The sequence below is a fragment of the Apodemus sylvaticus genome, chromosome 11, assembly GCF_947179515.1.
Source record: "Apodemus sylvaticus chromosome 11, mApoSyl1.1, whole genome shotgun sequence".
Lineage (NCBI taxonomy): Eukaryota > Metazoa > Chordata > Mammalia > Rodentia > Muridae > Apodemus > Apodemus sylvaticus.
This window is the reverse complement of record NC_067482.1, coordinates 20947760-20974335: the sequence shown is the minus strand read 5'-3', so window position 1 is coordinate 20974335 and position 26576 is coordinate 20947760. Positions and strand designations below refer to the sequence as shown.

Sequence of the window (26576 nt, the reverse complement as noted above, 5' to 3'; positions counted from 1 at the left end):
ATGTCCTTTTGGGTCTGGGTTACCTCACTCAGGATGATATTTTCTAGTTCCATCCATTTGCCTAAAAAATCCATGATGCCTTTATTTTTAATAGCTGAGTAGGTTCATTGTGTAAATGAACCACATTTTCTTCAATTCTTCAGTTGAGGCACATCTGGGTTGCTTCCAATTTCTGCATATTATGAATAAAACTGCTATGAACACAGGGTAGCACATGCCCTTGTGGTATGGTGGAGCATTTTTTGGGTTATATGCCCAGGTATAGTATAGGTGAATCGTTCGGTAGAACTATTTCCCATTTTCTAAAAAACTGCCAGATTGATTTCCAGAGTATCCTTTGCCTTACCAAAGCTTTTCAGGTTCAAGTCCCCATGTATCAACTGTTGATCTTAGAGCCTGAGCCACTCGTGTTCTGTTCAGGAAATTTTCTCCTGAACCAAGGTTATTTCCCACTTTTTCTTCTATTAGATTCAGTGTATCCAGTTTTATGTTGAGGTCCTTGATCCATTCAAACTTGAGCTTTGTGCAGGATGATAAATATAGATCAATTTACATTCTTCTATGTACAGAACACCAGCTAGACCAGCACTTGTTGAAGAGACTAAACCACCAACCGAAGAGCATACATGGGCTGGTCTGAGGACCAGCACATATGAAGCAGAGGACTGCTTTATCTGGCCTCAGTGGGAGAGGATACACTTAATCCTGTAGAGACCTGATGCCCCAGGGTGGGGAGATACCCATGTGAGACCACCCTCTCAGAGATGAAGAGGAGGAAGTGGGAAGAACTCTGCTAGGGGGGACTGGGAGGGTGCAGCATTGGGGCTATACACAAATAAAATTAATAAAAAATCATTAAAATTGTTTCTACTTTATGCAAAAATGCTTCTGCAATTAAGCCTATGCTGAATGAGTACCATTTGCATTAATAGTGTGTTTTCACTGTGTCAGGCCCTTCTGTAAGAGCACACTGTGTTCACTCCTATTTGGATCCTTCAGTTATACTCTTTTACAGGTAAGTAATAGTATGGAAAAAAGAGCCTTGTCTTAGACACACAGCTAGAGACCGATGAACCTCTCCCAACAAAGCCAAAGGCTAGATTCCAGAGCCCACATTCTTCTCAGCAATTCATGTCATGCTTCATTTACTGTTTTTTCCCCAAATATCCCATAATCAGTTCATGCTTCAATGTCACATACTGTGTCTTCAATTTGACTGTAACATTTAGGGAAGGAAGTGTCCATTCCTTCATTAAACCTAATATGGTGGTCTACACATCATGAATGTGTAGACAGCAGCTATCTGATCAGAACAGCTATGTTGGTTAACTTCTCCAGTTTCTTATAAAAGAATCTTCTGGACAGAGAAAAAGTCAAATACCATTTCTAGTGTAAAGCTGATTCTGTTCGCAGGCAGAGTCAACAGGTGAATAGCAGAAACCATTCCACATTGGTACATATATGAACCAATGTTCGTTTCCCCCAAAGTACATATATGTGACCTGGCTATAGCATATAGAGTACATAACAATTTGCATGGTACAATATAACACATCAGGCAAGTAGACATTTTACTTAATAAATTATACCTATTGTGTATGTACAATATATGTATTATAACCTATTATACACAATTCTTCATAAATCCCCTTATTTATAAAGGAGTAATGCCAAATTTGTTCACTGTTTGGGATTTTTTAATATATTTCTTTTAAATCTACCATGTCAAGAAAGGCAAAGAAGGCAGATAATGAGATCATCCTAACTAGTTGATACATTTGAAGCATCTACTATGTAAGAAATTAGTTTTAAAATCAAAGCCTTTTCATGGAAGTGTTTTCACTTAATCTCATGTAATTGTTCATCAAAAAATTATAATACTGGCTAGCAAGATTGCTCAGCAATAAAAGTAATTGCTGCCAAGCCTTAAAGCTTAAGTTTAATACCCAGAACCCAAATGGTTAAGTGAGAAAATCAACTCCTACATGTGTTCCTCTGACCTATGTTTGTGCACTATACAGCGCATGCATACACACAGACACACAAACAGACACACACACACAGAGAAACACAGTAATAATAATAAAAAAATAAATGTTAAAAATTGTATTCAATAAAACAGGTTAAGATGATAATTACTTCAATGATGCTGTCGATTTATTGTAGTTACTTTTAGGATCACATGTAAGGGGTTGCTTGCTGGGGGCATAAAAGAATCAAAGCAGTTACATTGTGAAATTCAACATAGAGGAGTCAGGACTCAGAGAGTTGGACAGACCTAAAACTACCTCATAGTAGCCAGTAGCAGCTCCTCAGCTTTTTATGTAGACTTTCAACATAGTCTTTAGTGAATCATTGTATTTCCTTGTATCTACAGCGGTATCTCATGTTTTATTTACTAGTTCTTTAAGCATTACATAAAATGAATTGTGATTGTATTGACTCACCCTCTCCCAACTCTTCCCAAATTTACTGATAAATGGGATATCAGTATCACAACCCTATCTTCAAGGCTTGGGATCGGCAAGCAGAAGAAGCAGAGAAATTGTAAGAGCTAGATATGGTAGAGGACTCGAAAGAAACAGTATTTTCCAGATATAAGAGGTTTGAAGCACATATAAACTCCATTTAGGTTGATGTTGGCTGTATCCTTGCTGTAAATCTCCTTTATTGTATGAAAACATGATCCTTATACCAATAGTTTCTCCAGGACATTTAGCATGAAGAGGTATTAGGTTTTCTCAAAGGCCTTTTCTCCATATGAGCAATCATTTAGTTTTTGTCTTTCAGTCTAACTATATGGTAGACTACATTTATTTATTTGTTTGTTTGTTTATTTATTTATTTATTTATTTATGTTGAACCATCCATACATCTCTGGGATGATGCCTGCTTCATTATGGTGGATGATCTTTTTGATGTATTCAGTTTACAGTTATTACAATTTCTACATCTATGCTCATAAAAAAACTGGCCAATTTTCTTTGTTGAGTTTTTGTGTGGTTTGGATATCAGGGTAACTGTGGTCTCAATACAAAGAATTAGGCAATTTTCCTTCTGTTTCTATTTTGCAGAATAATTTGAGGAGTATTGGTATTAATTCTTCTTTAAGAGTATAGTAAGTTCATCTGACCCTGGGTTTTTTCATTTGGGATATCTTAATTACTATTTCTATTCCACTAGAGGATATAAATCCATTTAAATTGCTTGTATGATTTGGATTTAAATTTGGTAGATTGTATATATCAAGAAATTTACCCATTTCTTTTAGGTATTCCAATTTAGTGGAGTAGAGATTGTTAAATTATGTTTCTCTGAGTCTCCTCAGTGTCTGTTGTCCCATCTCTAATTTTTTTTCTAATTTTTATTAATTTGGATCTTCTTTGTGTCTTCAAGTTAATTTGGCTAAGAGTTTGTCAATCTTATTGATCTTCCCAAAGAATCAACTCTTTGTTTCATTGATTCTTTGTAATTTTTCTTTTTTTTATTCGATATATTTTTGCAATATACTCTTGGTAGATTTTTCCTTGATAAGGATGTAAGTGTCCTTCCTTATCTCTTCTGATTAGTTTTGATTTGAAGTCAAATTTTGTCAGAAACTAAAATGACTACACCAGTTTGTTTGGAATGCCTTTTGCTATCCTTTTACCACAAGGCGATGACTATGCATGATGTTAAGGTATGTTTCCTGGATACAGCAAAAGGGTGAATCCTATTTTCAAATCCAGTCTGTTAGTGTGTGTCTCTTTATTGGAGAACAAAGACCTTTAAATATTGAGATTTTATCAATGAGCAGTTTTGCTGGTCTTGAATTATTTATTGCTTGTGTTTTCTTGGATGTGGTTAGCATCTCCAGGTTAAAATTTACCTTCAAGCAGCTTCTGAAAGGCTATATTTAAAGAATAAATGCATAAATTTGATTTTATCATAGACAGATTTTTCTCTCCTTATCACAAGTTTTCCTGGGTATAGTAGTCTGGGCTGGCATCTGTGATTTCTTAGAGTCTGCAGGACATCTGTCTTCTAGATTTAGAGACTTCTAGCTTTTAGAGACTCCATTGAGAAATCAGGTGTAATTCTAATAGGTCTGCCTTCACATTACTTGAATTTTTTCCCTTTCAGCTTGAAGCATTCATTATTTGTACCATATATTTAGCATTTTGACTATGTGTCATGGGGAAATTCTTTTCTAGGCCAGTTTACTTGGTGTCTTTATCTTGTGCTCCAGATACACTAAGATCCTTAAGACCTACTGTAGTAGGATTTCTGGGATCTGGTGGAGATATATTGCCTTGGTTGTTAACAATTGTGTTTTTGCAAAGGTATCAAGGTATCTGGGTTTGACATTATTATAACTTTAGGTGTTAGTATCTGATATTGTGTATGTGGGTGGGTGTTACATTTGTTGGTCGCTACTGCCCTCTCTGGATTTTATGAATGTGTCGTGGCTGTGGGTTGTCTTGTAGGGAGTGTTTCTGAGAGGGAAGACAGACCTACAAGTGGTTTGCTTCAGGAGGTGGGATAAAACTGGGGAATTTGCAATGGATGACATCAAGCAGTTTAAAGATTGCCTCTCTGATTCACAGGCTAGTTTGGTCAGTGGGTCCAGGTACTGGCAGCTGACACAAAGTGATAGAGTGAGGGGGGATTGGCTGTACAAGTTCTGCAGACTCACTAGAGAAAGATTAGCTTTGTATTGATTTCTTCTTTGACCAAACATTCAGTGGTGTAGTGTTTGTTCTCCATGTGTTTTGAACCTTCTAGATAATCTTGTGATATTGATTTCAAGCTTTATTACATTGTGGTCAGATTTAAATACATGTAATTTTCTCAATTTTTCTGTATTTGTTGAATTTGTGTCCCAATCTGTGGTCTATTTCAGAGACTTGTTATGGGATGGGGAGTAGATGTGTGGTCTCTGATGTTTGGCTAGTATATTCTGTAGATCTGATGAACCCATTTGAGAAATGTGGTCAGTTAATTTTGATATTATTTTTTGTTCAGATGATCTATACATCAGACACAGTTGGGCATTAAAATCACCTACTATTACTTGATTGGCATTAATCTGTGGCTTCACATCAAGAAGGATGCTTTTTGTAAAATTTGGTGCACCAAAATTTGGTATATCTATATTTAGGATTTCAATGAACTCTTTGTAAATTGTTCCTTGATCCAAATGAAGCATCCTTCTTTGTCTCTTCTGATTAATTTTAGTTTGCAGTCTGTGTTATCAGGTGTCAGGCTGGCAAATCCTATTTGTTTCCTAGCCCCATTTGCTCAGAATACTGTTTTCTAATTTTTCAGCGTAAGGGGATACATATCCTTGAAGATAAAATGAATCTCCTGTAGACAACAAAATGATGGATTTCTGTTTCCTAATTCATTTGACTAACTTGTTTGTATCTTTTGGTTGGCAAGTTGAGCCAAATAATATTTAAAGTTATTATTGAAAGATGTGTGTTGAGTACTACGATTTTGTAACTTTTTTCTGTTTGTACACTTGTCATTCTTTGTATTTGGTTTATAGTTTCACTTGTTTCTGTAGTTTCTTCAGTATGTGCATTCCGTTTTTGTTTTGTTTGTTTTTTTTTTTCAATTCAATATACTGCTTCCAGTACTTTCAGTAGGGCTGGTGTGGTGCACATAAATTCCTTGTTTTACTTTTGTTTGTTTTGAGTCTTGGTATGTGTCCTTGGCTGACCTGGAACTTGATAAGTAGAACAGGCTGACCCCCACCTCTTAGAGATCTACCTGTCTCTGCCTCTCAAGTACTGGAATTAAAGGTGGGCACCACCATGTCCAGGGGGTACACATAAATTCTTGTAGCCTGTTTACAGCATGGAAAGGTTTCCCTTCTCCTTTAACTATGGCAGACAGTTTTGCCCTGTAGAGTAATCTGCATTAGCATCTGTGATCTTTTTAAGACTTGGAGGACTTTGCTCCAAACGCTTCTAATTGTAAAGTTTCTATTGAGAAGTGAACTGCTATTCTGATATCTTCATATGTAAGTTGCAGCTTTTCTCTTAGAGCTTTCAATACCCTTTCTTTTCTGTAGAATCATGATTTAATTATGATCTGTCATGGACAGTTTCTTTCCTGGTTGTTTAGTACTCTTTGTTCCTCATGTATTTGGGTGTTTGTAACTTATTGGGCATTAGAATGTTTTGATTCCATCTTCACTTCACCTTGCTTTATTTTCAGTATTTCTACCTCTTTATTGAATCCAGTTTGTAAATTCTGAGTTGTCTTTGTTATTTTGTTCAGTCATGAGTGTTTTGTTAAACTTCACTTGAGAGTTTATTTTCATCCTCTTGAACTTTTTTCTGTTTGGTAGTGTCATGGTTAAATGCCTTGAGTTCTTTGAACACATTTATGACTGTCATTTTAAATTCTGTGTCCTGAGGTTTATATAGATGATTCCCATTTGACAGCATTTTATAGGACTAATAGTCTTCTGGGGAGACACATAGCCTTGATTCTTCATGTCGTCCATGATTTTTTTTTTTTTTATGAGAGCTTGGCATATAGATTTAGTTCATTACCTATGTGTTGCATATGAGGTTCTATCCTTCCAATGAGAGGAAGATTGGTTTTGTTTCTGTTGCCACCCCAACTTAGCTAAACTACAGCAGTAAGACAGTTGCAGGAGATCAAGGGGATACAAACAGGAAGGGAAGACATCAAAGTATCTTTATTTGTAGGTGATGTATGTGTGTGTGTGTGTGTGTGTGTGTGGCCCTAAAAGTTCAATTAGAGTTTAAACAAAGAAGCAGAATACAAAATTAATACACAAAATTCAATAGCCTTCCTACATGCAAATGGCAATCATAATAAGGAAAAATGAGGACACAAATCTTTCACAGAAGCCTCAAGACAGATGTCTTGAGGTAAGTCTAACCAAGTAAGTAAAAGACTAATATAATAAAAACTTTAGAACATTGAAAAAAAATTAAAGAAACTTTCAGATGAGAGAAAAACCTCCCATGCTCATGTGCAAGTTGGATTAATATTGAAAAAATGCTATCCTACCAAAAGCAACCTACAGATTCAATGAAACCCCATCAAAATTCCCACATAGTTCTTCATAGATCTTGAAAGTTAAAAATTCTCAACTTCGTGTATAAAAACAAAAAACCTTGAATAACTAAAACAATCCTGAAAAATGAAAGAACTGCTTGCAGTCTCACCATCCCTGATCTTACCTTGTACTATAGAGCTATAGTAATTAAAAACACCGTGGTATTGGCATAAAAACCAAACATATTGGTCAATGAAATAGAATTAAAACCAAAACATAGTTCACACATCTACGGCTTCCTGATTTTTTTATATGGAAGCCAAAAATGCACACTGGAAAAAAGACAGCATCTTCAGAAAATGGTGTTGGTCAAAGTGGATATCTATTATAGGAGAATCCGAATAGATCCTTACTTATAACCATGCACAAAACTCACCTCAAGATGGATCAAGGACAACATCATAAGACCATAAACACTGAATCTGATAGATGAGAATGTGGAAAATAGCCTTGAACTCATTGACACAGGAAAAGGATTTCTGAACAGAACACCAATAGCACAGGCACCAAGAACAACAATTAATAAATGTAACCTCGTGAAACTTCTACATGGCAAAGAACACCCTCATTAAGACAAAGCAGCAGGCAAGGAAAAGGGAAAGGTTTTTACCAACTACACATCCAATATCTAAATATACAAAGAACTAAAACTACTATACATCAAGAAAACAAATAAACCAATTTTTAAAATGGGGTACAGATCTAAGCAGAATTATTAAAAGAGAAAAATGACTGAGAAGCACTTAAGAAAATGTTCAATATCCTTAGCTATCAGGGAATTCCAATTATAAACGTCATCTTACACTAGTCAGAATGGCCAAGATCCATAAAACAAATTACAGTTCTTGCTGGCAAGGATGTTGAGTAAATGTAACTCTCACTGATCAATAGTGGGAGTACAAACTTGTACAGTCACTATGGAAATCAGTGTGGAAACTCCTTAGGAAGCTGGAAATAGATCTATCTCAAGATTTAGCTTTATCACTCTTGAGCATATACTCAAAAGACTCTACAACTTACTACTACAGAGGTACTTGTTCAACCATGTTCATTCATACTCAGCAAGAAAATTAAAACAGTATAGATGTCTGTCAACAACTTAATGGATAAAGAAAATATGATTCACTTTCAGAATGGAATATTACTTAGCTATAAAAAGAGAGGGAGTAAATAAATGGAGCTAGAAAAAATAGCAAACCGCAAAAGACAAATATAGTATATATGCTCTTATATGTATGTGTTTCTGTTAAAGCTTTCAATAAGCATGCTAAAATCTGTATAACCACAGAGGTTAGGTAGAGAGTTAGAGGTTAGCCGGGAGAGAGGATTCTACCTAGGAGGGGAAACAGAATGCATAGTTAAGGATAGATGTGGGAGAGTGAAGTGGGGGATTAAAGAGAGGCCAGAATGGGATGTTCAAAGAGCGGTGAGGGAGGCTATCCAAGGAGGAACATCTAAAACTAAAGGCCTTTTGAGGGAACATATTGAAGCCTAATACAGTAGATATATATGTGTAAAATGTATACACATATAAAAGAAGTCTAAATGGGATCACCAAATAACAGGAGAGACAAAGCCCCAACTAAACATCTCTCACCACCAAACAAAATCTCCAGTTCCAGGAATAGGTTACATCTAATCTAGTTCTTGACCAAAGGGGCCTATGGAACTCCTGGACAACTCCGACTATTGTCATAGCTATTGATTGTTCTCCATAAACTGATCATAAGGTCCTATCATTGAAAATAACACCTACCTATCTTGTTACACACAGAGAAATCAAGCTGGTTAATACATAAAACATTCTCTCTTTTGACTGAGGTTCATGGTACTCGAAGGTACTCTGCACTCTCCCAGAGGGCAAGGGTAAACCCCAACCTAGCTACAAACTCTTGGATCTGCAATGGTGTATTGCCTGCAAGATGTGTCGGTGCAACAGTGGCACAAATCTTGGATTTGGTTGAAGGCCCAATTCATGAGAGAGAATCCATATCCAACACTGCTCAGGTGTACAAGAACTTGAATAGTCAGGCCAGAGAAGTACGAGAGAACCAAATACTACTGTTCTGCTAAAAGAACATAGCAAATAAAATGGCTCCTGACAACATTCTGCTATATTTATAGGCCAGTGCCTTGCTCAGCCATCATCACACAGACTTCTTTCTACAGTAGAACTGTGTAATATGCAGAGAGTCAAAGACCTTAAGATACTAGGTTGTAAATGGTATGTTTCCATTATATCTTTCCCCTTGGGGTTCAAGGAACTCTACAGAAATACTATAAGAGATGGTAGGGATGGATGATACTAAGGAAACAAGGCCATCTAGACACAGCTAGACTTGGGCCCAAGTGAACGCCCAGCGACTGTGGCAGCATGCCTAGGGCTGCCCAGGGCTAGTCCTCACGGGCTTTCAGCACTGAGAATGGAAATATACACAAGCCTCCATTCCTCGTCCAGATGCTATCGCCAATTGATAACTGCTAGTAAAGGAAAATTAGATTTCTCCAGTGGAGTCTCACGGGATTTACAAATCACTTAAAAGTAGGCCCCATGCCCAGTAGTAGATAGCCAATATTAAACAAACTACGTGATATAGAGCGGGGGACTCACAATAGTTTGGGCACTTTTAAAAAACTTTTTTACTTATATATTATGGTTTTTTAATTTTGCACTTCTGGGATTTTTGTGTTTGTACATGTTTATGTCTCTGTGTATTTTCTATGGTTCCACTTGTTTGTTTGTTGTTTGCTTTGTCATATCCTAGTTTTTATTTTATCTTATTTTTTACATGCCTGTTTGTTCTATAATGAGATCAGGTATGGATTTGCATTGATCAGGAAGTGGTGGCGATATGGAAGGAGTTGAAGAAAGGAAAACTGTAGTCAGAATATATTGTATAAAAAATATATTTCTAATTTTAAAAAAAGAAATCAAATTTTCCCATAATTAAGTGGAAATAAAACAACATGCAAAGCCTCTGGGACACAGTAAAAGCAATCCTAAAAGGTAAATTTATAGCTCTAAGTACCCACAATAAAAAAATCAGAAACAGTTCAAATAAATGACAGTATGATTCAACTCAAGAAATCAGGAAAAACAAGAACTAACCCCAAATCCACTATGTGGGAAGAAATAATTTTAAAGCATGGCATAAATTAATAAAATAGAAACAAAAATATAGAAATATTCAATAAATCAAAGCACTAATTATTTGAAAAAGCATACTAGATTTGCAAACTCTTGGCTGAATTAACTAACAGAAATAAAAAGTAAACTCATTAATACAATTAGAGATTAACACGGAAACAGAAGAGCAGACACAAAAGAAATTCAGAAAGTTAGAGAGGAGTATGTTAAAAAACAATTCTCCACCTGAAAATATACACACAAGTAATATTATGTGAACTGAGCAGCTATAGTTAAGAATATACGTATATGTGCGTACTTAAGAATTTGTATGCACATACTTAAAAATATGTATGTATGTGCATGAACATATATGCCTGCAACAACAATGAATAATCCAGGGCCTCAAAAATGAGTTATAGATCTGGACAAGGACTTCTGTTTTGAAAAAAGAAGAGAAAGAGATCTCGACACTTCTGGAGGACCTGGCTATACCACTCCTGGGTATATACCCAGAGGATTCCCCGGCATGCAATAAGGGCACATGTTCCACTATGCTCATAGCCGCCTTATTTATAATAGCCAGAAGCTAGAAAGAGCCCAGATGTCCCTCAATGGAGGAATGGATACAGAAAATGTGGTATATTTACACAATGGAATATTACTCAGCAATTAAAAATAATGAATTCATGAAATTCTTAGGCAAATGGTTGGATCTGGAAAATATCATCCTAAGTGAGGTGACCCAATCACAAAAGAACATACATGAAATGCAGTCACTGATAAGTGGATATTAGCCCAGAAGCTCTGAGTACCCAAGACACAATTCACATATCAAATGATTCCCAAGAAGAAGGAAGGAGAGGTCCCTGGTCCTGGAAAGACTTGATCCAGCACTGTAGAGGAGTACCAGGACAAAGTAGGAGGGGGTTGATTGGAGAACGGGCAGAGGGAAGAGGGCTTATGGGATTTATGGGGAGGGGGGAACAGGGAAAGAAAAAATCATTTGGAATATAAACAAATAATATAGAAAATTTTTAAAAAAGAAAGATGAAAAAAGAAAGATAAAAAAATAAAGTATTCAAAGGCCAAATGTCTTCAATTCTATCACTTCAGAATACAGAGGCAGGTGGATCTCTGAGCTCCAGGTCAGCCTCATCTACATAATAAGACCCCATCTGAAAAGAAAAATATGTTCAGCTTCTTCTACACTCAGGAAAATTAAAATTAAAACTACTTTAAGATCAAAGCAATAACTGACAGCAAGTCCTGGCAGGATGTGGTGAAAGGGGAAGCCTTGGACACTGTGGTGAGATTGAAAACCAGACAGCCACTATAGAACTCAGTGTGGAGAATCCTCAAAATCTTAAAATAGATCTGAGGACCAGCCATACCTCGCTCTGGAATACACTCAATGACTCGATATCCTACTAAGAGATAATTGTATTTTGCCACTTTATTCACAATAGCGAGGAAATGGAAGAAGCCTAGTTATCCATCAACAAGTGGATGAATTGTAAAATGTGATACATTTACATAATGGAATTCTATTCAGTGTGAAGAAAGATGAAACCATAAAATTCACAAGTAAATGAATGGAACAGTAAAGCATTATACTGAGTAAAGTAGCCTATATCCAGAAAGACACATGATTCATGGTCTCCCTTACTTTTGAATCCTAGATATAAGTCTTTAAGTGTACAGTTTGACATTACTATAGAAGGTGGGAATGTAGAAGGAACCCACTGGGGAGGAGAGGGAGTTCTAGGGAAGAGGACAGCAGGATACAGGTGCTATGACGTGACTAGGTTTACAGAGCTAGGCATGACCTCTCTCTAGTTGACAAGACATCAAATGCAATCACTATCCAGTTGGTTGTCCCAGTGCAGTCATGCCGCTATTGCACCAGCGAGTGCATCTTGCCTGGCAAGTCAGTATTGTAAGGCGTTGGGGTCCAATTCTGGGTAAGATCATCAGCATTGGTGGTTTGGTGATGGTGGTAGTAGTGTGTGTTTTTGTTTTTTTTATTCAGAAGTCTGAATACTACCTTTTAGCACTACAAAAGTTTGACAACAGAGAGAAAGATTCCTAGTCATCCTGATATTAACCTCTCTATGTCCTATGACCAAAGTATGTGGTGGTGTCTTCTGCAATGCGATTCTAGTATCTATGATGTATAACTAGGAATAATAGCAATAGGCTAAGATATTTGCAGCTCTCTGGAATCTCTCATAAGGAGGTATCCCATGCTGAGTTCTGAGGTTTCACTTAACAACCTATGTCTTCAGGGAGCAGTATTAAGCTTCTTAAATAACATTATTTGAAGCTATTAGGTCTACAGTTGGGTATGAAGATGTCTTTCTCCCAAAATACCAGCTTCCTCAATGTTCCCTATAATTGGTGCAATCTCTACTTTCCAGAAGAGTCTACTGAGTCATCCCTTCTTCAGAAACTGGTCGTAAATGGCTCTCCATGTACAAAATCATACCCTAGGATAGATGCAGAGGGCAGCTGGTCTGTCTGTATCCACACCATTCTCATCTGCTCATGGAGCGGAGCCCAGCCATGTTGATGTGTATTTTTTAATTGACCCAAAGATACCTTATTAATCTAGCTTGATACTGATGCCTGGTAGCTGAGTGTCTAAAGGGTACAGGTAGAGTTGTGATCTTAGATTTTTTTGGTTCCAGTAGAATATTCTAAATTATTTTCTCTCCCCACAAAAAACACGGACCAAAGATTTTCTGTCATTCTTGCGGAGGAGCCAACTTTAATTTCTTTTTTTTTTTTAATTGGTTATCTCTAGACAACTATCCTTAGATGAAAATACCTAGGAAATTCAGAAAGGAAAAAAAAATCACAAAATCTTCAGCATCTGATCTACATTTTCATATTCCCTTTCAAGCCCTAGAGGTAATTTGATGTTTCACTCAGGGGTATATGCGTGTTGGTGGGGTGGGGTGTGGTGGTGGTGGGAGAAATTTTTTTTTACTACAATACGAATGAGGGTCAAAATCTTGGGAGTGCTGGCATTGGGTCACTAGCTTTATCTGCAGATAAACATTTGTACAAAACAGATAATGGGTTGTTTTCTACCTTTTACATATATTTCCCAAAGCTCACCAAAATGATTGTCTTCAAAGCCCATGTCCATTATCCCCTTGCTGTCTTCCCTGCAATCAGCTCTCTGAATAAATACAGGGGCTGGGTTACAATTTAAAATAATGAGAGCCTGCAGGCCCAATGTCCTCACATGCAATACAAGGGTGTGGACTAATTGCAGGAGCACAATTTTTTTCCTGCATTTGCTTCACTTTGATTGGTGGATTGGCGCTTTAAATAAAGGTTTCTGATCTTTCCAGAATGAGAGATACAGAGAGAGCCCCAGGAACAGTCCAGAAAAAAATTAATCTTCTTTTCTTAGAACTGTTTTGATTGGCATCATCAGGCCTGGGAGCACAGTGAATGTCACCATCTAAGGTAAAATGTGATTTTGTCATTTCCATGTCTTTGCTGTAAACTCTCTTTTCCTATCTCCAGATAACCTTCACAAAAAAGATTCATCTTAATTTATCACAAGATGCTGAATAACAGCTTAGTTCAACCACTAGAATGTTGCATTAACCTAAGAAAAAAAGCTTATTTGTACAACTTTTTAGAACTATGTTTGTGACTATTAGTGATGGTGCACACTTACAGAAGAAGAGAGGATAAGCACACCTGCTGGTCATATCTGCTCTCCTGAGAGAGTGAACTTACAAAATGCATCTCAAGATTATTTATTTTTAGGAAGGAAAATCACTATCCAAGGAGATGAATATACTCAACTTAAACTTGCAGGCTGAGTTTTGATATGGTTCTGCATTATGACCCAATCATAGCTTGTATTTCAAATTCTGAGTTTAAACAAAGAATACAACTCTATGAATGGTGGTTGCAGGATACATTTTATGAAGCGAAGCATAGTGTTTAAGGAATATTCCTGGAGGTTGTTCTTAAACATTCATTCAAATCTCAGCTTCATAAAACTAAACACTCAGATACACATAGTTCAGCTGCTCATCACTACATCCTGGGACCACTTGTTTAGCAGCATTTTGCTTTTACATTTTTGAGTTTTTTAATCTGACTGTCTTTGGAAGAACTGACACTCATCTTACAAATGTACTTTGACCATTATGAATGCAATTTTGCCTGAGGTAATTTTCCAACCCAACTGTGTTTTAGATTCCACTTTTCAAAATGAAGGGCCTGATCCTGTTCCTGTCCCTAGTGAAAATGAGTCTCGCCGTACCGGTAAGTCTATCCCAGGAGATCTCTCAGGCTCCTGCATCTGACTAAAGCAACCCCAGGGACGCTCTGTCTGACAATTCAGGCATGGACTCACTCGATTTGTAGCTTCCGGTGAATAAAAGGTCACATGTCAGCCTTATCATCTAAAAGAGATAAATAAATATAATGTTTCTACTCCAAACCATATTTTAGAATATTTCAAAGACAAATTCTATACCTCATGTCACTATTTTAGCCAGTAAAGGACTACAGCATTCTCGTTATCATGTTTTATTATCAATTCCTTGCTAGCACTATGAAATTGAAAGAAAAAGGGGAAATATCTCTTGGCGAGGGGAGTATATGTCTCTTTATATTAGCAACATTATCACATGGTTATAAAACTACAACATGTAGTCCCAGTTAAAGCTACTAATTAGCAGCACATTTGGCTATTCTACCACCCAACAGGAATTTTTAAATGAAAGAAAAATGGAGATCGTCTCCCTAACTTGCCTTTGGATGAACTGAGACTGGAGTCCACTTCAGCCATCAATCATCAATCTAAAACACTGGCACTCTTTGAATATACAGTGAGCCACACCTTAGTAATTTAGAGTCACCCTGAGCAACGGGAAAATCATGCGCTTCCTAAGTGACTGCCTGTCAGATCATGTGTTTCTGCTTTTAATTCCCCATAGGGAATGTATCCTCTGTCTAGTCACATCCATGTAAATAATGTTTCCCTTTAACCGGTAGCCTGGAGCATGTAGAAAGCAGACTACCTTGCCCTGGAGTTAGAACTCTCCAAAATGTGGAATTTGGGTACTCGCCAACGAAGGTGAAGGAGGCTGCACTCTCACAATCCCTCAGAAGTCTGAACACCCTCCTGTTGCACACACTGACGTGCACTCACGCACATAGGTGCACACCATCACTCTCCTTGTCTACAAAGCTCAGCTTCTTCTCTGCCACAAGTGTTTGCTTCACATGTGTAGTGCATTTCCTTCAACACACACCCAAAATGAATTGTTTAGAAAAATTTGCACCATAATTCAGAAAGTGGAGTTGTACTTGCATAAAAAAACTAAGGGTTAAAAAAAATAAGTACAAGGTGGAAATCCTTAGCAGCTTACTCCTGAAGGATACCGGTCCCAGTGTTCCATATCTGAGGGATGAGTGGATAGGCAGACAGACAGGTATTTTCTAGTATAAATGAAAGAAGGGATTACAGTACTAACACTAAATGAGCATATTCATGAACTCAGAGAATTCTCAAAATTCAAGTTTGTAGTAGACAGAGTAGTTCAGAGTTGATCCGGTGCATGAAAAGCTGGGAATATTCGGAACTAGAAGCCAACCTTGGCTACATAACAAGTTCAAACCCAGCTTGAGCTAATTACCAAAACTTTATTTAAAATAAATGAGTAAATGTTTTAATTTTAAATTTAAAAATCTAATTTCTGCTATTATATTCTTCCAGTCTCCACCCATCCTTGAACACTGCTGTTTGTGCTTATTAACATATGGAAAATGTTAAAGATGTTTAGAAAAAAGAAGTATTTTATATTTTTGCAAAGCTTTTTCTAAATATGTTTATGCTTCACAACAGCATACTACTTAGTACACGAAGACTTTTTATTTAAGGAAAAATATTCATTGTATGATTTAAACAATTTAAAAGTATAATTTTTATTATTTTTATTTGGGCATATGTGTGTGTAGGTAAGTGCAGGTCCCCAGTGATGTCAGAGGCATCAAACCCCTGAAGCTGTCATGTCAGATGATTATGAGCCCCTGGACATGGATGCTAAGAACCAAACCTAGGTCCTCTGGAAGAACAACAGGTGCTTGTAATCATCCAGCCCATGATCTAAAAACTTAAACAGAGATCCACAAACTTAAACTTAAAACAATATCTAAATAATGGCACACAGGATTTGTTAAAACCTTTGATTGGGAAGCACGATAAGTTCTGGACATGATTTTTCTCAATGCATAGCCTCATATCATATTCCACAACCAAAAGCACACCCATTTATAAAAAGCTCAAGGAAATTCAGCTCATACTTGTCTCCTTTGCTTTTACATGTGATTATATCTATGAGTATAAAAATCTTGTGTTTTCTTCCCTTTATTCTCATCATGAATTGGTTTCCTTTCAAAGCACCATAAGGTTAAGATAAACATGCACAGAAAAGCCGATGTGAGAGCAAAATTACTAAGTACAATAATCCTCCAGATAACTTTAATTCTTCATTCTATATGAAAACCCAAGTTATCTGAGCAATAAACCAGAATGGCAGCCTCTCCACTAGACATTTCATTCTGCAGTGACCTCCTACTCCAAACATACATTTAGAAAAGTTTGGTAACAAAGAACTCAAGAACATTCAATTTTCTATTTAGGCATTTCCTCAACAACCTGGGGCTCAAGGCATGGCACCTCCTGGCATGGCTAGTTTGAGCCTTGAGGTATGTATCATCAGAGGCAGTGTGTGTGTGTGTGTGTGTGTGTGTGTGTGTGTGTGTGTGTGTGTGTGTGTGATTTCTATACTAGCATGTCCCTGCTTGTAGATAAGCATGATGTTTTGTTTCTCAGTCTTCCTATTCCAGAAATCTTTGACTATCATTCTGAGGAATTCTAAAAATGTTAATGACATTCACTACAACTTTATCTCATGATTCTATGTCATTTTTAAGCTCAGAGCTATTTTAAGTTTTAGGTCATTCATTTGTGAATCAAAGCAACTATAACAATTAATAATATATATGCATTAATGAACTATTGTCTGTGTTGAAACCCATAATTCTGTGCTTGGAAACAGCTTGCATTTAGTTCTGTTGCTTATATCTTAGATGATAAAGTCTCATGATACAAACACACGTGGACAAACTTTAGCTGTCTAAAACAAAAATCCTATCAGTAGCATTAACATTATTTTATAATTGCTCCTGTACAAGCTGCATTTGTTTTACTACAGATCCTATAAATAATGCATTTTTTATTTAGAAAAACCACAGTGAAATAGGAAGATTTTTATAATGAAGAAACTAATGGAAACACAAATAAATACCACAGTTTTTCATAAGGTCAAGCAAGATTTCATTTGAGTGCAATCAGTACATATGTGGGCCACATAGTTATTTCATATAGAAGCTAATTTCATTGAGGTGTTTTATCTCCTAGATTTTAGCTCAAATTTAATACAAGTAATATTCTTTTCCCATTTAAAAAGTAAATCTAGGCTAGGTGGTCACCTGTAATCACAACATCCAGAGAGACTGAAGAGAGGAGGAACATCATGAGTTGGAGACCAACCTGGATTGTCCAGGGAGACCCATCTCAGGAAGGAAGGAAGGAAGGAAGGAAGGAAGGAAGGAAGGAAGGAAGGAAGGAAGGAAGGAAGGAAGGAAGGAAGGAAGGAAAAAGGAATTTAAGTGAGAGGAAAAGGCCAATAAAGCAATATTCTCACAACTGTTCATGTATTGTATTTGAATGAATTATTTTCCTAAGTCTCAAGGTGATACCAGATTAACTAGTATGTCCCCATTTAATCAATGGTGAAAGGACGCATACTGTTTTCAGACTGACCATGTCAATGGCAAAGCAACATTTTACAGTTCTTTCAATAATAATTTGTGTTTACTTTAGCTCTAATCAACTTGCCTTACACCAAGATTTGTATTGATGATATTAACTGTCATGAGAACTCAGTTGTGTCACACAAACATGTAACATATGTTAGAACATTAACCCACTTTTTCTTATAGACAATGAGACAGCTGGGAAGCTTGCAAGGACTCAACGCACTTTCTCAGGTAACTATAAGAGATGAATGAGATCGTCACAAAAAATTTAAATATTTATTGAAGCATTCATAGTTTGTGGTTATGACAGCAACAGTACTGTAATGTCTAGCATTTACTTATTAATAGGTAAATAACTAAACAGTAAAAGAAGAAAGAGTCACTAAGAAAGCCTTAAACAAAATAAAGTGTGAGAGGCCAGCATGAGCCCCACTCCTGTAAACCCAGTCTGTGGGAGACTGAGACGGGAAGAATGGTGTGACTTCAGAGTCAGCCTAGGCTACATAGTCAGGCTCAAAAGGCAAATTTTAGTAATATTAGTATGTGTTGGCAGATGAAAGTAGAAACAATATATCCTGTACTCAGAAGCTGACACACAAAGAACATAAATTCGAGGCCAAGCTGGGACATGCTGTAGCATAAGCCTGTCTCAGCACCAACAAACAAGCCGTCATTGCTTGAGCTTCCTTAAGTAAAATAAAATAATTTATTACATTAATGATTTTGGTAAGTGATCCCAAATACAAATTTCCAGAGTGATAGATCACCAACAAGTTTATGGTATATTGTGACATGCCCAGGATTATTTAATTTTGTTAGAAGAAAGAATTGGCTTACCCATTCCACATAATCCAGCATTACTTTTGCTTTTCGTTGCTATCATGTTCCTGAAATGTATGTTTGCTTTCTTTCTCTGTGTCAGTATTCTAGACTTGGCTTTGGAAAAGCACTTAATAGTTTATGGTTGCACGGACTCCTCCCACCGCATAATTCTTTCCCATGGATAGGACCAAGGGAACATGAAACCCAGCAGGTAAGCTAATTGCATCCATGTGTTCAAACTCAAGGTTTAAGATCTTTTCCTACTATCATTCTTAAAATAGCAGCAAATACAAATTAGTAATTGACCAAAAATTCCCCTAATAACAAATAAATCTAGTCCTATAACTCGTGTTACTTAGGGAATATTTTTTATTTTAAATTTGCATATTTATTTCAAATAGCCTCTGAAGTAAGAGATCTACAGTAAAGATATCAGGAGTAACAATAAACAAATCTCAAAAATCAAAATAGACTATACACCGGGTAACTTTCATTTTAACCAAAATTTCCTAAATTATTACCTAAAGACTAATTTCAAATTACAATAATCATCCTGATTGAAAATACAGTGAGCCAAAGAGGAACAAATATATTAATCTATCAATAATTACTATAATTATTATATATTATTATATATTATGTTATTATATATTATATTATATATATATTATAATGTATCTATTTGGGGGGTAAAAATAAGAACATGTTAGAATGGCTCAAAGGAGCCGGATGGTGGTAGCGCACGCCTGTAATCCCAGCACTCTGGGAGGCAGAGGCAGGTGGATTTCTGAGTTCGAGGCCAGCCTGGTCTACAGAGTAAACTCCAAGCCAGCCAGGGCCAGAGAAACCCTGTCTCAAAAACCAAAAAAAAAAAAAAAAAAGAATGTCTCAAAAGCTCATGGAATTTCCAATCTGATGGGACATATTTCAAGGTAATAACTGTGAGATAGACTAATGGATGCCGTAAGAGCTGACACATGGGTGATGGCTGAAGATGAAAGGCAGAGCCAAGTTAATATGAGACTTCCATACCAGTTCTGGGAGTATGCAACTAACGTACAGGCAGTATGCAGCCAATCACAAGTAATTTATAAAAAACAAAACCCACAATAGTTTAACTCTTAATTAATTTACTTTTAACTAGTTTACAATTAGTTTACTCTTAATTCTACACAGACTTGCATAACAGCAATTTCTACAAGGCCACATTGACCATATGAACTGTGTTATTAGTGGTTATTCCTTCACTTGATTGCTTCCAAAATATATTTATGATGAAACATTTAATTATTTTAACTATCCTTGCATTAAATCACAAAATATTGCAAGTATCCATCATATACCTGGTGCTTATTAGTAGCAATATTAATCTGTAAAATACCAAAGTATAAAGATAAAAGAGAGGTTGTTTTCTGTCAGTAGACTTAGGACAATATTTTTTACAAATTCTTTTTTTTTTTTGCTTGTAATTTTTTTATCCACATTCTATCCAAATTGCTGTGCCCCCTCCCTACTCTGCTCCCAGCCCCACCCTTACAAGTCCCTCCCACCATTACCCCTCCTCTTCTCAGAAAAAGGGAAGTGCCCCTTGGATACCACCCAACCCTGGGACATCTAGTCCTAGCAAGACTAAGACAAATCCATAGAACCCAGTAAGAAAGTGGTGAGGTAAAGATACATACAGGTAGTGGTGGTTACTCAGAGGGAAGGAGTCACGACACCAGAGAGTACAGGTGTGGAGATTTCCACACCCCATGAAACAATGGTCCCAACAAAGGTAGAGGGGTAAGTATGCTTAAAACTTTCTCAAATGCTTCCTCTAAAGTATCACCTCCTCCTCCTGTGTAAACTCTGCCTCAAGACTACTCCCTTCCAAACAGCAAGCCTCCAAGTACTTTGCTGTAGAAATTCTAGGCACCGTGGTTCACTGAACCATCTCTTTCTGACATTCTTTTCAAATTTCTCTACAGTATGAATATTCTTTGCCTGTGCATCCCCCACCTCTCCCATCACAGCCATCCTTGCAGCCTCACCAGCCAGGACTGAAACCCTTCCTCCAGCCCACTGCTGCAACCGGTGTCCAGGCCACACCCCAGAAGCCAGGGCCTCAGCCTCCCATGCACCCTGGACAGCTGCCCTTGCAGGAAGGAGAGCTGATAGCACCAGATGAGCCGCAGGTGGCGCCATCAGAGAACCCACCAACACCTGAGGTAATTCTTTGAACCCCTAATACAGTGAAAGAAAACCCAACTGGGAGGGCACATTTAGATAATCACATCTCTGGCCTAACATGCTAAAAGATGTTAACACTTTATTAATATTCTTTCATGAGATATAAATATCCATTTCTACTTTTGCCATCAGAGATAGCAGATTCCAAAAGATCTGCCTCTCTAAACTTAGCTTAATGAGACCATTCCTTGGGAACTGGACACCTCAGAGAAGTCCAGCCTCACTACCTGGGAGTTTTCAGTGTTGGTGGTAGTGAAGTGCAGTGACCTGTGTCTTCTACAGATAAAATACAGCTGTGCAAAATTGCCTTGTAATATTACAAGTAAAAGAACAATGAATAGAAAAGGGAAGGTGCTATGTGACTCTCAGTACTATGTGGCAGGCATGGAACATTCCCTCATATCATCCTGACTACACACTATAAAGAAAGCATTAGGAACCTTGTTAACCCAAGATGTCAGGCTTGGGACATACCTTTAATCCCAGGACTTCAGAAGAAAAGACAAGAGGATCTTTGAGGTCAAAGTTACCCTGATCCACACAGATTGAGTCCCAGAAAATCCAGGACTACACAGAGAAACCCTGACTAAAACCAAAACAAACAAAAAACAATCAATAAATAAACCTAAGCTTCAAGAAGCTACAAAATTTTCCAAAGATTCCACTAATGGCAGAGCCAAAATTGAAACCACTCAAGTATGTGCCAATTCCAAACCTCATTATCATTTACTCTATAATATAGAGCAAACCCTTGATAGACATTTCTCATCTTTCTCTGTCAGTTCACTTAATTCATGTCAATACAACTGTAAAAGCATATGTTATCCCAAGACTTAGAGACTAAGTCAGAGAGACATCTTAAACTACTTTACTGTAATCACAAACGAGAGGTGTACTCAGTTTGTCTGTTTCTAGTGACAGTTTTAATATTTCCTCATGACACAGGTACCAATAATGGATTTTGCTGATCCACAATTTCCAACAGTAAGTACAGATTTCAATAAGGCTCTTTCTTGGAGAAAAAGTGTCTATATTTCTAAGAGTTTGAATTTTCTTCTTTTCTTATTTGCATATAGGTGTAGTGTATTTCTGAGTTTCTTTTTCTAAATACTACGTACTAAGTTTTCACACTAATCAATCAAAAAATGTGTTTCTGGAGCTCTTCAAAGTCTCTCAGTGGAGGTTTGCTGTGTTGACTGCCTTTTCCGCTTTCCACCTCTTAAAGGTGTTCCAGATTGCCCGCTCAATGTCTCGGGGACCAATGGCACACAACAAAGCATCCGCTGTAAGTGACTGCTTTCTATTTCCACATCTGTTTTTGAAACTTACTTAAAAGGTTGATCTTGGGGAGATTCACTTTTTTATAACTATTTTGTTCTGCTCAGTTTTACCCAGGAATGTTTTACATGTCTTATGGAGCAAACCAATTGGTAAGTCCATATTCTGTAAACAGCAGCCGTTAGAAATCAATATCTTGAGGGTTAAAAACTATAGGATCCATACCTATCACAAGATATTCCAATTATTTACTCCCTAAATACCTACAGTCACAATTTAAATAGTAAAGTGGCACACTTTTCTATGTGCATAATTCTAGACACACACACACACACACACACACACACACACACACAGTTGCATTAAAGAAAAGGTTAATTTTAAATCTGTTAAATTGGTTCTTTTACTCAATAATCAGTCAGCTCTGTACTCTGCCTCTGGACACAGTACTATTGAGTCCTAAGGGGATACTGAGTGGCTTTTGGCATTGTCTTGAGTAGATTTAAAAAAAAAAAGTCACAAATGGTTGTGAGTTCATACAGTGACACACTGCTTCTTTTGAACAGAATGCTCCTGCCAGAATTGGCTTCATGAGTTCAGAAGAAATGCCTGTGAGTACTACCTTCTAACTCTTCTCAAAACAATGGTCAGGGATAACAGCTACAGACAGCTGTCTACTGCAGGCAAAGACTGTAAAAGGACCTAAAGGATTATTAGACTTCAATTGCTCTAAAATTAGCAGCTCGATTCTGAAGCAGTATCAAAAGATTTAAAACATCTCAGAGCTGAGAATGGTGGTGATGCACAGAATCCCAGCCCTCAGGATGTAGAGGCAGGAAGATCAAGAAGAGTTGTTCAAGGCCAGCCTTGACTTCATGAGAACTAGACTCAAGAATAAATCAAGTACAGATAATGCCAGATTACAGCTTCCATGGTCATGGCAGCAAAAGAAATATGTTAAGTTCTGGAATTCTGTACATATGTGGTGTGAGTGGGTGGGGTGTTCCTCCAGAGAAATTTCTTTTTCTTTTTTTTCCATGCATTTTTTTATTCGATGTATTTTTTATTTACATTTCAAAATGATTTCCCCTTTTCTGGCCCCCCCACTCCCCGAAAGTCACATAAGCCCCCTTCCCTCCCCCTGTTCTCCCATCCACCCCTTCCCACTTCCCTGTTCTGGTTTTGCCTTATACTGCTACACTGAGTCTTTCCAGAACCAGAGGCCACTCCTAAACTGGAATACCCAAAACATAATCCACACATGAAATTTCTTCTTCTTATACTTTGTTTTTAAAAAAGAAAGAATGGGGAGATGGGAGGAGAGTAAAGGGGAGGGAGAGAGGGGGGAGGAACTGGAAAGAGGAGGAGAGAAAAGGGAGGGAGAGGAGAGAAAAGGGGAGAAGAGGAGAAAAGAAGAGAAGGAAAGGAAGAGTAGGCAGAGGGAGGGAGGAGACACAGGTGAGGGTAAGGGAGAGAGGAGAAGGAAAGGAAAGGGAAAGGGAAAGGGAAAGGGAAAGGAAAGGAAAGGAATGGAAAGGAAAGGGTTAGAGAGAAAGAAGGGGGAAGAGGAAATGAGGAAGAGAAGGAGACAGAGAGGGACACAGAAAAAAGAGAGGTGGAGAGAAAGAGTTAAAACTCATACCTAGAGCTATATTTGAGGGATACTGAAAAATGTCATGGGCAAGATCCCTCAGAACACTCCTCCTCAATCAAGGCACAATGAAGCCTGTGTTTTGTTTCATGATGGTAGAGCCCATTTCAACTGTTTACTGTTTTCTTAACTATGCAAATTAGTAGTAGAGTCCTGCCTTTCCTGAAAGCGTCCTTCCCATACCCAGATAAGTGGAGAATCCTCTCCCCGATATTTCAAAATTGGTTCAGTAAGAAGTATGTTTCCACAAAGCAGTCAGCCAACTCACTGCTGTGTTAAGTATGTACAGCTTCTCGGTGAATATAATCATGTACAATTGTTTGGAATGAATAACACACAGTAATTGGGTCACTGATGGATTTTTTTCCCCCTCAGGGAGCAAGAGGAAGTCCCATGGCCTATGGAACTCTGTTCCCAGGATATGGAGGCTTCAGGCAGACCCTTAGGGGACTGAATCAGAATTCACCCAAGGGAGGAGACTTTACTGTGGAAGTAGATTCTCCAGTGTCTGTAACCAAAGGCCCTGAGAAAGGAGAGGGTCCAGAAGGCTCTCCACTGCAAGAGGCCAACCCAGGCAAGCGGGAAAACCCTGCTCTCCTTTCACAGATGGCACCTGGAGCCCATGCAGGACTTCTTGCTTTCCCCAATGACCACATCCCCAGCATGGCAAGGGGTCCTTCAGGACAGAGACTCCTTGGAGTCACCCCCGCAGCTGCAGACCCACTGATCACCCCTGAATTAGCAGAAGCTTATGAAACCTATGGTGCTGATGCTACCACACCCCTGGGTGATGGAGAAGCAACTATGGATATCACCATGTCCCCAGACACTCAGCAGCCACTAATGCCTGGAAACAAAGTGCGCCAGCCCCAGGTGCACAACGCGTGGCGTTTCCAAGAGCCCTGACAACCTTGACATAGCAGCTGCTTTGTGTATGTGCAAGCTTTCCAGCTTTGTCCCCATAGCGTACCTTGTTGCTAAAACACTTGCTACCCTTCCACAGCGAAGGTGTTAAGAGCACTAAGCATGTATTAATAAATACAAGTGGCTAGAAATAGTGTAGGTCCCTTCTTGCTTCCATTCTTATCAAAATAAAATATATCAACTGTCTCTGTGACTTAGAAATAATATTAATGATATCAGAGCAAGTCTGAGTGTCAGCACTTGGTGATCTAGCATGTAGCTGTCTTAGGCATTATAAAATTTCTCTTACTACACATTATTATGCCCAGGAAATGTGACACTGCTTCTTTCTCTACGCAAAAGCACTTAGTTTCAGACTTCCAAAGTATTTCATTTAAGCCTTATTAAATGGTGATTGGTGGAGAACCCTGACTGCTATTACTGGTTTCATATATTGGATTTAAAATTCTTATTTATAGAATATTTTATTTAATCTAGGAAAAGAAAAGGCAATTGGCCTGTTTTAAATAAAGAATATTTCTCACTGAAAATATCAGGAATTGTATGCTTATTATTTATATGTATTTAAATAGTAAAGAAAAGCATACTCGTCCCTTGTTTGCTATTCATTAACTTATTTATTTTATCCAAAGTTCTCTGAAGATTTACATAAGTCCTAAGCACTGTTCAAGGTATCAGGTTTATGGTCCCATCCTTCGAAAATTAGAGTGGACACAACTGGTATCACAGTAGTAACAAACAACAGTCTAAAGCAATCTCAGGTACTGTATATACATTATCTCAAAATACTGCAAAAGAAAGTGTACTCAGGACTACTATACATTACCAAAGTTCCATGAAAAGACCAAGCCCTGGTACCATGGAAAAGATGCTTCTGAGGGCCAGCCACATGGCTCAGCAAACAAAGACACTTATCACCAGGCCTGATGACATGAGTGTGGGCCCCAGGCACTCACATAGTGGAAAAGAGAACTGACTCCCAAAAGCATCCTCTGACTGCCACACGTATGCTACAGTACATGCACACATGTGCACACAAGATAAATGTTAATGTTTAAGTTAGAGTAAGGCTTCTTGTCCAACCTAAGTGACAGTAGAGGAGCAGTGAAGGAGCAGACTGTTTGCAGAAAGAGGAGGAAACACAAGAGTCCCTTGTGCAGCAGTAGCACAGGAAGCAGGCTGCAGGAAAGCACACATGCTGACCACCAGGGACGAGCTCTGTACACATCAGAGAAGTCTGCCTGAAATAAGAGCCTGGGAACCCAGTTCTGGACAGCATTAAATATGAGTCTCCTGCTCCTCTCATTCCACCTTTCCTAAGTTTTCCAGGCCAGGTTTTGCATTCTATAAAATTAAACTGTGCCCCATCCCCCACATCAGAATATGATCAAAGAAAAAAAGGAGCCTGAGATGTCTCCCAACCTAGAACACTTCAGGAATGTTAAGGAACATGTTGCGACAATTTCCTGCCACTTCCTCTTCAGGCAGGAAACGTAAAGGTACAAGGTATGGAGAGTGATTCCATGGTGACCAGCAGACACTCACTGAGACTTACCAGTGCAGACAATGGCTCTGAAGAAGCATGAAAAGACATGAAA

General features: G+C 37.8%; 1 protein-coding gene and 1 long non-coding RNA gene across 3 annotated transcripts in view; one reads left to right on the top strand and one right to left on the bottom strand.

Annotated features, from left to right (window-relative positions):
* Positions 1–26576, bottom strand: part of LOC127696608 (uncharacterized) — a 76453-nt gene that overhangs the window by 10345 nt on the left and 39532 nt on the right. The gene's annotated exons all lie outside the window — the stretch shown is intronic.
* Ambn (ameloblastin) lies at positions 13674–24960 on the top strand. 2 transcript variants are annotated; one of them, XM_052199446.1, is made up of 11 exons: positions 13674–13688; positions 14436–14504; positions 16890–16955; positions 18255–18302; positions 18994–19104; positions 20909–21103; positions 22071–22109; positions 22351–22410; positions 22511–22555; positions 22970–23014; positions 24430–24960. In XM_052199446.1, the coding sequence occupies exons 1-11, from the start codon at positions 13674–13676 to the stop codon at positions 24958–24960; spliced, it is 1224 nt and encodes a 407-aa protein (XP_052055406.1). The 2 variants fall into 2 exon arrangements, with proteins under 2 accessions (XP_052055406.1, XP_052055405.1); XM_052199445.1 differs by having other exon boundaries at positions 20864–21103.

Excerpts from the sequence above, each read along its gene's own strand:
- Ambn (XM_052199445.1), top strand. Across the intron at positions 14,505-16,889 it reads AAATGAGTCTCGCCGTACCG|GCATTTCCTCAACAACCTGG; the intron begins GTAAGTCTATCC and ends TTTTCTATTTAG. Across the intron at positions 22,411-22,510 it reads CACACAACAAAGCATCCGCT|TTTTACCCAGGAATGTTTTA; the intron begins GTAAGTGACTGC and ends TGTTCTGCTCAG.